This window comes from Castor canadensis, chromosome 17 (genome assembly GCF_047511655.1).
Source record: "Castor canadensis chromosome 17, mCasCan1.hap1v2, whole genome shotgun sequence".
Taxonomy (NCBI): Eukaryota; Metazoa; Chordata; class Mammalia; order Rodentia; family Castoridae; genus Castor; species Castor canadensis.
The window spans coordinates 62355741-62371290 of record NC_133402.1 but is presented as its reverse complement, the minus strand read 5'-3'; the positions used below and the strand labels follow the sequence as shown (position 1 = coordinate 62371290).

Genomic DNA, 15550 nt, shown 5'->3' with positions numbered 1-15550 from the left:
TAATCGCTCAAGATGGCAATGTCTGAAGAACCCCATTGGTCCAAAAGCTGGTTCTAGCAGACAAGGACTGGGAGAGGAGCTGGTTCCTGGGAAGATGCTGGTGATAGTGGCAAGTAGCATGGTTTTTCAGTCTCTCTGTCCTCTAGCAGTAACAGAAAGAGAGCTAGACAGCCTAACATAAAATTAGTAAGACAAGCACAACAAACAGTGGCACTCTGAGGGCAAAGTACTGCCAATGAGGACAGACTAGCAGTAACTGGTAGGCTCACTGGTATTGACATCTGCCCTAGAGGAAGGAAGCAATGGGGAACAGGAGAACTCCTGAGTAACCAACAGGCTCACTGAAAGACCTAGAAAGCAGTAGCTGAAACCCAGGGTGGGGTGTTTTCTCCAGGACTGACTGAGTGAAGTGTAACATAAAAAAGGCCAAAGGGGCAGGAGGAGTATATCCCTGATAAACCCTCAAAACTGACTTGCCAAGGTGTCATTCCAGGGTAGAGCCCATCCTAAGGAGAGACTGCTGGGAGTGGAATAAATGTTGTCACAGAAGGGGAAATAGAGACAAGGAAAGGGTCCAGAAAAAAATTAGGGAGAGCTGTTTTTAAAGAAGTCTTTTAAAGCCACCATGTTTTAAAATGCTATCCAAAAATAGAAGAGGAGGGAGCTTTGTGAAGTTAAAGCTTTCCCAAACCCTGACTTACTCTAATGCTCAACTAAATTCACATAAAAATGAGCAACAGAAAAGTCCCAAAGTCAAATGCATATGATGTTATTATAGAGGGAAAGGGAAGAACATCCCTACAGACATTAAAATCTTGTAGTAAAAGCCTGTCTACAAGCATAATAAAATTATGCTAAAGTACACTAAGAAAATGATGTCAATATGAAAGACCACATGTATCAATTATGAAAACTCAGGAATAAGGTAACAGAACCTAGAGAAAATTAGAAAGGAATGAAAAAATTTTGTTTCACAAATAAAACCTTATACAGAAACAATGCAAGAGCAAATGATGTTGTAAGAGAAAAAAAGAGAGATGGAAAGAAGAGCAAATTTCAAAATAGGAAGGCTAAAATGGATTCAAGAGGACTGGGGATGTAGCCCAGTCCGAAAGCAGTACCTAGCATTCGTGAGGCCAGCACCAGAGAGAGAAACAGGAAAGATAGGCAAAGAAGACAAAGAATAGGGATTCCTGCAAATGAAAAGGCCACACTTGTTGGTGCATGTCTGAGATCCCAGCTTCTGGAAAAGTGGAGATCTGGAGGATAGTTCAAGGCCAGCTGAGTACAAAGTTAGTGAGACCCTCTGGGTGGCGGTGGTGGCGCATACCTCAAAGCGTAAGTAGAAGGATCAAGGATCACAGTCCAACACCATCCCAGACAAAAAGCGAGACTCTTAGCTGAAAACTAGCTAAAGCAAAGATGGGCCAGAGGCAGCAAGCACGAGGCCCTGAGTTCAAACTCCAGTCCCACCAAACAATAAAAGTTAAAAAGCAACACAACAAATAGTAAAAGTATTATTAAAACGTTACTGAGTATTTTTAAGTTGAAACAGTATATTAAAAGAATACATGCTGTACCTGGGAATACTGATTTAAGTGATCAGTGCCAAGACATACAGTCTAGTAAAATTCCTGGACTTCATTTGAGAGTCACCAAATGGGAAACAACATGTTTGCCCCTGATAGTATCCCCTCAGAACTAAAAGAGAAAAACAACAAAATGAGGAGAGTTTTATAAACCTGAAACTTTTCTTCTACCCAGATTGTTCCATTTCTCTGGAGATATTAGTTCCTAACTTGGTTTTAGAATCAGTTTCACCGCCACTGAGGAGGTATAGATCTAGACACACACAGCAATTTGGGCCCCATTGAGGGAATATTGTACTGTTTGTAATGTGTACTCTGTTAGAGTCTTCACTTTAAAAAAAATTGTGATAAAATATAAATAGCAAAATTTACCTCCTTAACCATTTTTAAGTGTATGCTTCAGCAGTATCAAGTATATTAACGTTGTGGTTGGCCCACACTTGAAAAACTAATCTATGCATTTTTGCTGAAAAATGCATCTTGAACCTGAATCTTCAAAACCAAAGGAACACCAGTTAGCATTTCCATTTTCAAGTATTTGCTGTTATGTAGGAAGCTTATCTATCTTATTTTTATTATACTCACTGAATTACCATATTTTCCTGGCCCTAGCGTGATGTGTGGCACAAAATGGGTATTCAGTAAATATTTGCTGAGTGAATTAATTTATCAACTATAGCATATTATGTAACATAGACATAGTATATAGAAATACTGCATATTAAGATATATGCAGTAGATTTTTAAATATAGCATACTTTTTTAAAAAATGATAAAACAAAAGCTTAAAAATGCTTAAAATGAATAGGATTAAAGAACTGGAAAATCTGTTTTAATCAGATGATGAAATACGTATACGTTGTTTTCTTTTTAAGTTATTTTCAGTTTAAAAAAGTATACAAATTTAGATCAGTATAAAGAAACTAATGTATTGAGATTAGATGCTAAGGCTTTAGTACTTACCCACAAGTTAAAGCAATTAAGGGACTGAAGGTGTGACTCAAGTGGTAGAGCAACTGCCTCGCAAGCATGAGGCCCTGAGTTCAAACCCCGATACTGCCAAAAAGAAAAAAGAGAGCAGAATAGGTACATATTCCAAGTGATTGAGGTGTAAGCTGTATATGCTATCAGGGTTAATGAAGAGAAAGTTTCATTTGTTTATTAATTTATTTGTTAAATACTTTTTTGTGTGTCAGGCAGTGTGCTAAGATTTCTAGACACAAATCAGAGACCCTGCATTAAGAAACACATAGTTTAAGACACATAGTGTTAAATACTCAGCAAAAATGTACTAAGCACCTATTAATGTTCCAGACAGCCTAATATGTATTGAGAACCAAAATACATATATACATAGTTCCTCTTCTTAAGATACAAAATTCTCAAGCAAGTTTGGAAATCAGAAATAGCAATGCCAACAGTCAGAAAATGATTAATGCTTTATAAAGTGAAGTAAGAGAGGTATGTGCAAGACAGGGCATAAAGAAGAGAAAGCCATCTCCCCTTAGGTGAATAAGGGAAACCTTCCAGACCTAGGTGCTTGAACTGGATCTGGAAGGAGTCAAAATGCAGACAGTTGGCGAAGGAAGAGCAGGAAGGAGAGAAAAGCAGAAAGGCGGAATAGCCTGTGCGGCATCTGTAAAGTCACAGAGGTTTGAAACGGCCCAGCATGCTAGTTACGTAGTTATGTAGTTAGCTTCTATGCTACATGTGAAATGGAGATGAATATGGGATCTGTGGGAAGGAGCAACTGAACCATGCAAGGCCCTTTATAGCATTAGGATTCGCAGTGTCTTAGGAGTTTGAGGAAGGAAACATAATCAGATTGAATTTAGAAAAATGACTACGCTGTGGTGAGAAAACTAGAAACAAACAGTGGAGTTTGAAAACTGAGGACCTAAACCAATGCAGGAGGTCAAGGATGGAGAAAAAGATTGCGTAAAATGGTGAGAATGGGTTAGGTGGAAAGATTGCAGAAACATTCTGGATGTTAAATTAGAAAACAAAACTGAGTGGCTAAATAGATGCAAGGGTGGGAGAGGTAGGGAACACTTAAAGCACGTAAAATTTCTCACTCTCACATGTAATAACTCTGGAAAGAGAAACTACAGTGTTAGTGTGATCTCTTTGTAAATAAGGAAACTACTTCATGTTTTCACTTTCCTACTGTATTGAACAGTGATTGCTTAACCACTCTGTGTTTTACTAATGTGAATCCTAAGAGAAATTTCTAAGTACTTCTTTTTTGTTGTTAGTACTGGGATTTGAACTCAGAGCCTTGTGCTAGCTAGACAGGTGGTGTGCCACTTTAGCCACACCTCCAACCCTTTTAGCTTTAGGTTATTTTTCAGATAGGGTCTCGCGCTTTTGCCTGGGCTGGCCTGGGACTGTGATCTTCCTACCTTACTCTTAGCTAGGATTACAGAGGTGTACTGCCATGCCCAGCTTATCTGTTGACATGGGGTCTTGCTTATTTTTTGCCCAGGCTGGCCTCAAATCGCAATCCTTCTGATCTCCACCTCCTGAGTAGCTGGGATTACAGTCATAAGCCACACCAGGCATAAAATTTTTCTTTTTCTAATGAAAATGTTTAGTGACTTTTCAGATTATAAATGCCAGTGTGTGCTCATTATTTAAAAATTCAAGTAATACAAGAATATGTAAAAGGTATTATATAGTCTACAGGAAAGTAAAAAGCAACTGAAATTTCATCGTCCATGGGTAACAGGCTAGTTCTTGTTTGTATACAGGTGCACTTGTAAATATTTTCAGTAAACAAGATTAACAATATACTTGTTCTTTATACCCTTCTTTTTTCACAAACTATATATATTCATATTTTCATGCCAAATATGAATCTATATCATAATTGTAATTGCTATAGAATTTTCTACTGTATGAGTATATCATCAGTTTTCTGTTATTAGGCTTTTATGTTTTCGAACAGTACTGCCATGGATATGTCATACTTACATCTTTATAAGGTAATCATTTCTGATGATTTCTCAGGATAAATGTCCAATTAAAAAAATCCTGAGTCAAAGATAGACATTTCAAATATGGATACGTACTTTCAGGTTAGTTATACCAATTTATACTCTCATCTCAAACTACTAGGTATCCCATTTCTCTTTTTGGGGCAGTACTGGGGCTTGAACTCAGGACCTTGCACTTGCTAAGCAGGCACTTTAACCACTCGAGCTGGACCACAGTCCCTATTTACGCCTCCTTCCCACATAGCCAGGATTACAGGCTGAGCCACCCTGCTCAGCTCTGTTTCTCTTTTCTAGGTCTGTAACTTTCTTCTCTAAAATTGGGGTGGTAAATATTTATTTTTACAGTTGTTATAACTGAGAGTTAATATAAATATTTAATCCAATGTTTGTCACCTAATAAGTATGCAGTAGATACTGGCTATTACTTTTAATGATGAATGGAACATACCTTGCGCCAAAATACTGCCAATGCTGAGTGGCTGATCTCTTCTGTCTTCACTAACGTGAAGAACATGTGTCATTTTAATTTGAAATTTTTGGGTGATGAACATCTTATGGTATTAGACTTTTGTGTTTCTTTTTGGCATTGTTTTCCATTTTCTGTGATTAAGATTTTGCTCTTTTTTTGGCATACAGGAATTTGAACTCAGAAGGCCTCACGCTTGCCAGGCAGGCACTCTACCATATGAGCCACTCCTCCAGCCTGCTCTTTTTCTTATGTTCAAGGATTTTTTTATGTATGTTAGGAATGTTGACTGTCCTAATTTGCAAAACATTTCCCTGCATTTTGTCACTTTCAGTTCAGTTTATTTATGGTACTATTTTAACCCCATATATTTAAAGTAATACATTTGTAGATAACCAGTCCACTGTTTATTTCCTTAGGATATGAGGTTTTCTCCACCCCAAAATTATTAAAATATGTGTGTGTTTGTACTTTTTTCTGTATTGCCTCAAACCCCTTGGCTCAAGTACAGTTCCCACCTCGCCTCCCAAGCAGCTAGGACGCACGCTCCACTGACTCAGCTTTCCGAAATTCCTTCAGAGCCTAAGATGCAGTTTTGTTTTCTCTCCAGATAGGTAGATGCCCATCATTTCACTGATTTGAAATGCCTGTTTTGTACTAAACTGATATGTATGAGGTGGACTGTTCTAAACTATTTGTTTCAGTCAGTCTGTTTTACTGCTTTCAACTCATTTAGGGCCAATTTTGCTTCATTGTTCTCATTTTTTTTCCATTTTTGCTAATACTGGGGTTTGAACTCAGGCCCTCATGCTTGCTAGGCAGGCACTCTACCAGCCCTTTTTTATGATGGGTATTTAGAGATAGGGCCTCACAAACCATTTGCCAGAGGCTAGCTCCAAACCCCAATCCTCCTGATCTCTGCCTCCTGAGTAGCTAGGATTACAGGCAAGAGCCACCGGCACCCTGCTTACGCTAAGATTTTGATTGAGGTTTTTGGTCTTGAGACAAATAGTAAATCTTGAATGCTATGATCACAACCATCATTTCAGTTGAGCCTGAAAATGTTACTTGAAAAAGGCATTCAGTATTTTTTATGTGGTGCTTACTGCCATGCTGTAAGTATTTATGCAATGTCCATTCAAAGGCTAAAACTTTTTATCGTCAAAACTCAAAAGGTATGACATTTTCTCAGTCGTGGAAAATATATTGTTGCTTGCACATGGGAACTCATATTATTGTTTCAGAAGCATTTTATGTTTTCACAAGAATTGGCATTACATTTTTATGTTTGAAAATTCAAAGCAATTTTTTATTTTTATTTATTTATTTGATGATACTGGGGTTTAAACTCAGAGTCTCATAGCTTGCTAGGCAGATGCTTTACCATTTGAGCCATGCCCCCAGCTTTTTTTTTTTTTTTTTTTTTTTTTTTTTTGCTATAGTTAATTTTAAGATAAGGTCCTCCTATCTGCAGCCTCTCAAGTAGCTGGAATCACAGGTGCAAGCCACCACTCATCTCATTGGTTGAGATAGAATCTCACTCTTTTTTTCCTGGGTAGCTGGGATTATAGATATGAGCCATTGAGCCTGGGTCAGAGAAATTTTCTTTAATTAATAGATAAAGTACACTCTATTCTGAAATTCTTTTATTATACTAGATATAACTGTTTAGTTACTCCCATTTCAGTTCTCTGTTAGTATATATATGTTTCATAAGTGTTCCCTTACTTGCTTACAGACATTTTAAAAGAGAAAATAAATGAGAACCAGAGCTCTTATAAAAGTAGATGCCTGCTAGCAAAGTTTAGAAATTAATCCATAGATCACAAACAAGAAATTAGGGGTTTTGTTTTTATTTTTTAAAGAAGTCAGTTTTTGTTGTTTACAGGGTTTTAAACTCAGGACCTCTCACCTGCTATGCAAACACTATTACTTGTGCTGTACCCCCACAAGAAATCAGTTTTAAGGTTCCTAAATTTTTTAACTTGACCTAAACTTTTAAAAATTAATGTGACTAAATCAAGTGACTCTATTTCAGTGAACCAAGCATACAATAATTTATAAAACCTCTCAATGACCATATATACACAGTCTTTTACAATAGGTGGGCATTGTTTTGCCTATTTATTGAGGAAATTATGGCCTTCAGAAGTTAATGCTAAGTGGCAGGAAGGGAAGAAAGTAATATTTGAGTACTTAATATTTGAGTACTTGAGCCAAGTGCCGATTTGGTATTTTCCTGAAGATCTTATTTTGAATAAGTGGATGATTTCCCAGCAGTCACTCTGGTGAAGCCATTGTGCACTATATAACCACGTAATGCATGTCTATGTTGTTAGTTTCTCCTGTTTGCTTTTTTCCTTTATTGTCTTTATTCCACTATAATTGTTACTCACTTTTTTATTTAGTCAGAATACCTTATATGTTGCTTTTTCTTACTGATGCTAAGATGCCTATGGTTGATTATAGTTAGTGATCTGAAGTGTGTTTGTTTTTTAGATCCCAGAATTTGACAACTTGTACCTGGATATGAATGGAATTATACATCAGTGCTCCCATCCGAATGATGACGACGTTCACTTCAGAACCTCAGATGATAAGATCTTCACTGACATCTTCCACTATCTGGAGGTACTCTTCCGCATCGTTAAACCCAGGAAGGTGTTCTTCATGGCTGTTGATGGTGTGGCTCCTCGAGCAAAAATGAACCAGCAGCGTGGAAGGCGTTTCAGGTAAAGCATTTAAAATAATTAGCACGATACAGTGTGTCTCCTGTTCATATTTATTTTCTGTTTAAAATCCCCATACTTACAATGTCATATTTCACCAGTCAAGTAATGAGTTAGCAATTCAAATGAGGCATCATTTCTCAAAGCTTATGTTGGATCATTCTGTTGTTCTCAGCTACAAGTTTTTCAGATTTCTGTTTGATCATTTGAAAATGGCAGTAGTTGAGCCAAGCTCCTATAGTGATCTACCATGGGAAGGTAACTGCAAAGTGAAGTGAGAGGTTGTTGTAATGAGGATGTTGTTGACATTTAATTTCATTTAATTCAATAAATATTTATTCAGTGACCACACCCTGGGCTAGGTGCTGATTTTGAATTAGTATGGGTCCTGACTGGGTAAAAAGGCAAATGAGATCAGGAAGTGACTGATGGAGTGTGGGGAGAGAGCTGAATTAGGATACTCGGTACTATTAACAGTACTGCGTGGAAGTAAAAGGATAAGAAGAGGTTGTACACGTAACCAGGATCTTAATGTCAAAATCTTAAATGTGTTGAATGTATCTAAGTAACAAGGAGATCTGACCATGTCCCTGTGTATGGGTAACAGAAGTAAAGTTAAAGACTCAAGTGGTAGAGCACCTGCCTAGCAAGCGCAAGGACCTGAGTTCAAACCCCAGTATAGCCAAAAACAGAAGTGAAGTTAAGGTTCTATAACTTGAAGAAAAGAAGCCCTAAGTCCAAAATGTTTGATGGGTCATCAGCATGATGCATGCCTCAATCATAATGGCAGACTGAAGAATGAAAAAGTACCAGTGTGTCAAATGTGGCAGTCAACAAGGAAGGGAGAGTGCCTTGGAGGAGCATTCCTGTGAGAATGAGGAGATAGCAAAAGAAAAAAATGATACTGAAAATTGTGGAAAGACTGTGAGATCTTTGAAGGCAACAACCAAAGTTTAGATTTTCAAGTTCCACTCAAGACTTACGTAATCTGAATCTCCAGGAATTGGGTAGTATTTTTCCTAGACACCCATGGTATTTGTTAAACTAGTTTTGGGGAGTTACCCACCTAGAGTACGTATAGTAAGGAGGGATTATATAAATGAATTGCATCAGTCAGGTTTCACTTGGAGGTAAGAGAAAGCTATCTTAGGCAGAAAAGGAATGTAATATAGGAAATCAGGAGCTTATAAGAAACATTTTAAAACTAAAAAGGTGAGAATCTAGATGAACTCTCAGAAATGACTTCCAGAACAATACCACTAGCCTACTAGTGACACTGCTGTTGCTATATTTCTGGTAGGTAAAGAGTTCAAAGGCCCCCAATAGAATAGGTGGTTCCAGGAACTTCTTTTAGCTGTGATGCAGGGACTAAGAAGCTACAACCTGAATTGCTGGCTCCAAAAGTACACCACCTTACTTAGAATTGACCAACCAGGAATCCTCCACTACATCTTTTAGTTCCAGAGCCCCAGTGCATCTGCTAGATCTGTACTAGAACAACAGATGCTCTACTCTTTGCTTCTCAGCACCTGCAATGCTACTGAATCCTAGAACCTTCTCTACCATTCCTCCGTCCCTGGTGAAATGCACCCCCACCCAACCCGGTACCTTGACCATCATGTAAACGTCACTCTTTCACCTTCCCACACTTTTTCATGGAGGCATCTAATTCACATAAATCAAGTCATGTCCAAGAAACCTATCCAAGGAAAGCCTCAGAGCTTTTGCTTTTTGGCTTTCCAACCTGTCCATCTCAGAAGGGATACTAAGAACAGAATGGAGGTTGACTCCCAACCCACTGTAACCACACAAGCATTTGTTAAGTACCATGCTGGCGTTGAGTATTCCACATTTCCCAGAAATTCCTCAGCCAGCTTTCTGTCATTCTTTACAGTCACTACTTTCTCCATTCATAATCTTCAATTCCTCATGTCTTATTTCTGAATCTGCCTTCTGGTTTTTATCCCCACCATACCACTAAAATTTCCTTACAAAATAACAAAGAATAAGTCTTTGTGTTACTTCCTTTGTTATTGTTATTAGCATATTATAGTTGTACATTGTAACATTTAAATAAGTGCTTAGGCTATATCTTAATTAGATTCACCTCCTCCATTTTTCTCCTTTATTCCCCCACCTTCTCCTTCTTAGAGCAACCTCAACAGGTTTCATGGTTCTATTTTCCTAAATAGATACAAAATACTTGCACCCTTTCCATATGTCCTCTCTACACCCACTGGTACCCACCCCCAGAACATTGCTTCCTTTATCCACAGCATTTAATAGTGATGATCTTAATTTCTTAAACCTCTTTTCTTGACCTTCATATAATTCATATAATATATATTTCTTGGACTGTACTGTACCTTCTTAGTCTCCTTGTCATCTTTTCCTCTGCTTTTTTCTTAAATGTTAATGTTTCTGGGCAAGACGCTTGACACAAGCAGTAGAGCACCTGCCTAGCAAGCACAAAGCCCTAAGTTCAAACCCCAATACCGCCAAAAAAAAAAAAAAGTTAAGTTTCTTAAGGCCCTGTCCAGAGTGCTGAGTGATCTCATCTGGTGGCTTTGATTACTGTGCCTGTGCTAATGACTCCGATCTTTATGGTGTCTTTCTCTCTCCATGTTCCTTTATATCCAAATGCCTGCTGAATGTCTCATTTTGAATAACTCAGGTACACTCAGACTTCCACATTCTTCACAACCACATGCTATTTTATCCAGTCTCTCAACTTGATCACATATACTTCTTTCTTTTTGTGGTCCAGGACCTTTTGCTTGCTAGGCAGACCCTCTACCACTTGAGCCATGCCCCATTCAACACCTACTTTTTTTTTTTAACCATTTTTTAATCTACTATCTCAGCCTGGGTTATCATATCTTCATGTATATTACTTCAACAGTCTTATTTTGTCCTTGTTCCAAACATTTTCCATATTGCAGCCAGATTAAACATTGTGACTGCTTAATGTTTTTATTTCCCCAGTAGAGTGTGATCTCTGAGACCAGGAATCATTTCTCTTTTGTTATATCCCAAAACTGTCACATAGTTGCATTGAATAACATTTCTTCAGCCAAAGAAGAAGGGAGAAAAAAGAATACATTGCAGACATTAAACATGAGTTTTTATTACCCAAGTTTTTGTTGTATTGAAGAGGTTATGGGAGAGAGAGGTTGAGGATGAAGAGGACTTTGCTTAACACAGAAAGGAACCCAAGGCATAGTAGACAGCACTAGTAGTAAGGCCATAGAAACTGTATTCAGGCTTCAGCTTCCAAACTTGTATGCCATGTAGCGTTCTGGTGTGCTGCAGAGGAGTTACAGAAGCCAGAATAATTGGGTCTCTATCGCCTAATGTCATTAATGTTATTATACTTTCATCTTAAATGTTTTTAAGGGAAAACAAAAAGACATAACAACTTTTATAATTATATTTTTATATAATCTTAGAGATCATTGATGACATTTAAGATTTTTAAGTGGTATTATTAGATGTAGCATGTATAACAGTGTTTAAGCTATACCATGCTTTTGATCTTGTTTCTAGAATAAATTTGCTAAACATTGTAATAATAATTAATTCATAAGTGTTCATAGTGTTCTGTGTGTTTTCTTATTGTTTTAATGTCAGACTTCCATAGTCTTTGTACGAAAAACTCAGTTCTTTAAAAAAGTCAAAGAATTCTTAGGATCACCTTTATCAATTATAATTATTTCAGACTTTTACTGTTTTGAACCTTAAAATTGATTAATTGTATTTTAGTCATAAAGGCATCTGTTTAGATGCTTGGTATTTACTAGTTCTGTGTAAGGATCTTTACTTTTTTCTCAGAAAAGTTAAGATTTTTTTTTTTCTCTTAAACTTTAAGGTCAGCCAAGGAGGCAGAAGACAAAATTAAAAAGGCAATAGAAAAAGGTGAAATTCTTCCTGCAGAGGCCAGATTTGATTCCAACTGCATTACACCAGGTAAATTCACTGGGAAAAAATTCTGACAATTAAAATATAAGTTAAATTTTTATCTTTGAAATGTATTTTATTTTCTAGACTTTATTTACGTTGTTCCGAGAGCTCCATTTGCTAGTTTCCCATAAGGACCCACAGTAGGGTTTTGAGATGTTCGTGAGAGCAGATGTGGACATGACTGCCCCAAGTACACAGAAGTTCAGACCCGGCAGGAACTTACATACTGGTCCTGTTCCTGCCAGTTACTGGTGTGAAACAGGCTTAGTGGTTTGTGACTTACCAAGTCCATGTAGCTACTTTGTGATTTCAGGATAGGAAGCCCATTCTCCACAGAGCTTTCTACTCTGCCTCTCAAAGGCAGCTAAGATTGCTGACTAATAGAAACATTTCTCAGTAATGTTTGACTTACTTTCATATGTAGCAGCATTCTCTCTTCTCTTAAGAGCTTTGTCTACCATCATTATAGTACTTTATTTGAACAAAATCTTTAAAATCTATCCCCTCATATTATTAATGTATGCTAATTCAAAATTACAGTACAGAATTTTTAAAAAGCTTAAAATGAACTTTCTCTTGAATTCTTTACTAGCAGTAGCGATTTTCTGTTTTGATAAGTGTCTTAGATACACATTGCTCATTTTAATAACCAGTTTAATCCTGATTATCATTTAAAACTATATTGCCTTTAACTATTAATCACCTGGGTTTTTCCTAAAACATAATTATCATAAGACTCAGTTTCAAGATTAATATTTATCAAATTAATAGTTATTAACAATTACAGATTAACAATAATTGTTATTGTTATTATAAAATACTTCCTAATCCAACAAGCTAAGTACAGAGTTGGGCTGGAGGCATTGCTCAAGGGGTGGAACACCATCCTAGCAAGCACAAGACCCTGAGGTCAAACCTGAGTACCAACAACAAAAAAAAAAGCCGGAATTATTAGAGTTCAAACTCTAATAAACTTGAAGCACAATCCTTGGATAGTAGTAGAATTCTGTGACTTTCCCTGTGTGACCCTGACTTCATTTAGGATGACTAATGGCATTTGGAACAGTTGTGATACTTGCTAGGTGATGGTATATTACTTGCTTTCAGGATAAGCAAGAGCTTTGACCTTCCTTGAAGATCCTATACCTAGCTATTTCCTAGACATCTTGATATGATGATATGTTATCACTGAGAACTCAAACCATTTTATGACTTTCTCAGATTAACCTTTTTAAAACATTTTATTGTGTTGTAGGGACTGAATTCATGGCCAGGTTACATGAGCATCTGAAGTATTTTGTAAATATGAAAATTTCCACAGACAAGTCATGGCAAGGAGTTACCATCTACTTCTCAGGCCATGAGGTTATCATCTTTTTTTATGTAAAGAATTTTTTTAAAGCTTATTTAATGTTCAGAAGCATAGCATATTACCAATTTTTTTAAAACATATTTAGACTCCCGGAGAAGGAGAGCATAAAATCATGGAATTCATCAGATCCGAGAAAGCAAAGCCAGATCATGATCCAAATACCAGGCACTGTCTTTATGGTTTGGATGCTGACTTGGTAGGTATAACATTTGTTATTATCTTGAGCTTATGCCATCGTAGTTAAATGTTCTGAGAGACTTCAGTTTTTACATGGGAAACTTTCGGTTCTGGCAGCAAATATAGAAAATACAATCACAGTTGCTACTTTTGCCATTGCCTAAGTTCTAAAACAGTTGGGAAAATGGGTTTTTTTTTTTTTCTTTTTTTGGTCATAGTTTATGATTAATTGGTCTCTATACTTGGTGTACAGACCTGACGAACCCTTTGAATACTCTGTAGAAAAAAAAGAACTCTGCTAAGGTCATGGAAGGAGCCCTTTTTTACCCTCAAGCCCATGAATTTTAATACCTTCTGATCTGACAGCTCTATGCCCCAATGCCTTTACTAAATTTTTTACCTTACATTACTAATTCTTTATCTCTGTCTATTTCCTCCCCTACCATGCCGGGTTATTGAAGCAGATCTTAGGCCTTATATCTCTTAGTGTACTCATATTTTCATAATGGTTCTCTAAAGAAGTTTTTTAGAATACTTTCCACAATGCCATTATCCCACATAAAGCAGAAATTACCAGTCATTACTTAATATATAAATAACCATTTGGTGTTATCACTCCCCTGCTGCCTCATAAATGTTTCATTGTTTTATTGTTTGAATCAGGATTGGACTAAAATAAACAATATACATTTGCAATTGGTTGCTGTTTCACTACACTTTTGGCTTATTTGGGGTATAGAAATACTACATGAGAAAATTCACTGAAAGTAACTTTGCATTTTTTAGATGAGTTTTCATACACTAGAGGTATCCTGGATTTCAAAGAACCCTATGTTCTTCTAGCATGGAAAAGCTGCTGCTTCTCATTTCTAACATACTCCCTTGTGGCAAATAGAAATATGTAAAAATCAAGAGAAAGTGTCTGGAATTTTAGGGGGACTGGGTAGGAAAGGACATAGTGCCAGTTATAAAAGTCTCAGAACTCTAAAGTGAACATGTATTTCCTAGAAAAGTATACTCCTATCCTAAAGAAAGGATCATGTTTTGATACTATTTCATTTAATTTTAATTTGTATATTTAATACTTTGTTATAGAGATATTTTTATTAAATTGCTTTTATGAACCTAATACTATAAAATATGGTTGAATGGAAACATTTCATAATCATTTTTTCAACAGATCATGCTTGGATTAACAAGTCATGAGGCACATTTTTCTCTCTTAAGAGAAGAAGTTCGGTTTGGTGGCAAAAAAACACAGAGGTAAATAATATACCATGTGTGTTGGAAGGAAAAACAAAAATTAAGCCCTGAGTTTCCATTTGTAACATTAACTGGGTTTTCATAAGGGCCCCTTATCATGGTAAGGAAATTACCTTCTAATCTTAATTGCTTTATTTTTATCATGAGGCAGTGTTGAATATTGTTAAATACTGTTTCTGCAAAATGATCATGTGGGAATTTTCCCACTTCATTCAACTAATGTGTATATTACATTAATTAATATTAATTACATATAATTACAATATTGTAATGAGTTAATTACAATATTACTTTAATTAGTATTAATTAAAATTAATGTATATGTTACATATGTATAGTTATAAATATAAATATATGTTTGTTTTGACCATACTGTTGTTTGAACTCAGGGTTTCATGCTTGCTAGGCAGGCACTCTATCACTTGAGCCATGCCCCAAGCCCTTTTTGCTCTGGTTGTTTTGGAGATAGGGTCTTGCTTTTTACCCAGGCCGGCTTGGACTATAATCCTCCTATTTTACACTTCCTGCTGTGACTGGGATGGCAGGTGCACACTACCACACTCAGTTTTTTTTCTGTTGAGATGAACTTTTTGCACAGGCTGTTCTCAAACCATGATCCTACCAATCTTGGCTTCTAGAGTAGCTCATATTATAGTTGTGAGCCACTACAATTGTGAGCTCGTATTATAGTTGTGTCCTCAACTGTGTTATAGTTGTGAGCTCGTAGTTGTGTGCTCAGCTTGATTCTCTTGTGTTGAATTACCCTGGCATTCTTGGCCTAAATCTTGCTTGTGAATGGTATATAATCTATTTAATAGGCTTTTGTCCCCTTGTATACATACTTGTAGTTGAAGCTGTATTATAGGCCTGTAAATGGGGATTACAGAACCTATACCAATCTAGTAAGAAGAAGAAGAATACTTCACCATTGTGGGCCTGGGCTACATTACAGTAGATATAAAGATATATAATTACTTATCTGCTGATGGCCAGTCTTA

At 36.6% G+C, this 15550-nt stretch overlaps 1 protein-coding gene across 2 annotated transcripts in view; it reads left to right on the top strand.

Moving 5' to 3' along the window:
• The window catches only part of Xrn1 (5'-3' exoribonuclease 1), a 101742-nt gene that overhangs the window by 1203 nt on the left and 84989 nt on the right, over positions 1-15550 (top strand). For both annotated transcript variants that reach the window (XM_074059642.1, XM_074059641.1), the window contains exons 2-6: positions 7551-7783; positions 11649-11746; positions 12996-13105; positions 13198-13308; positions 14470-14552. In XM_074059642.1, the coding sequence (XP_073915743.1) occupies positions 7551-7783; positions 11649-11746; positions 12996-13105; positions 13198-13308; positions 14470-14552 (635 nt within the window). The remainder of the gene's footprint in view (positions 1-7550; positions 7784-11648; positions 11747-12995; positions 13106-13197; positions 13309-14469; positions 14553-15550) is intronic.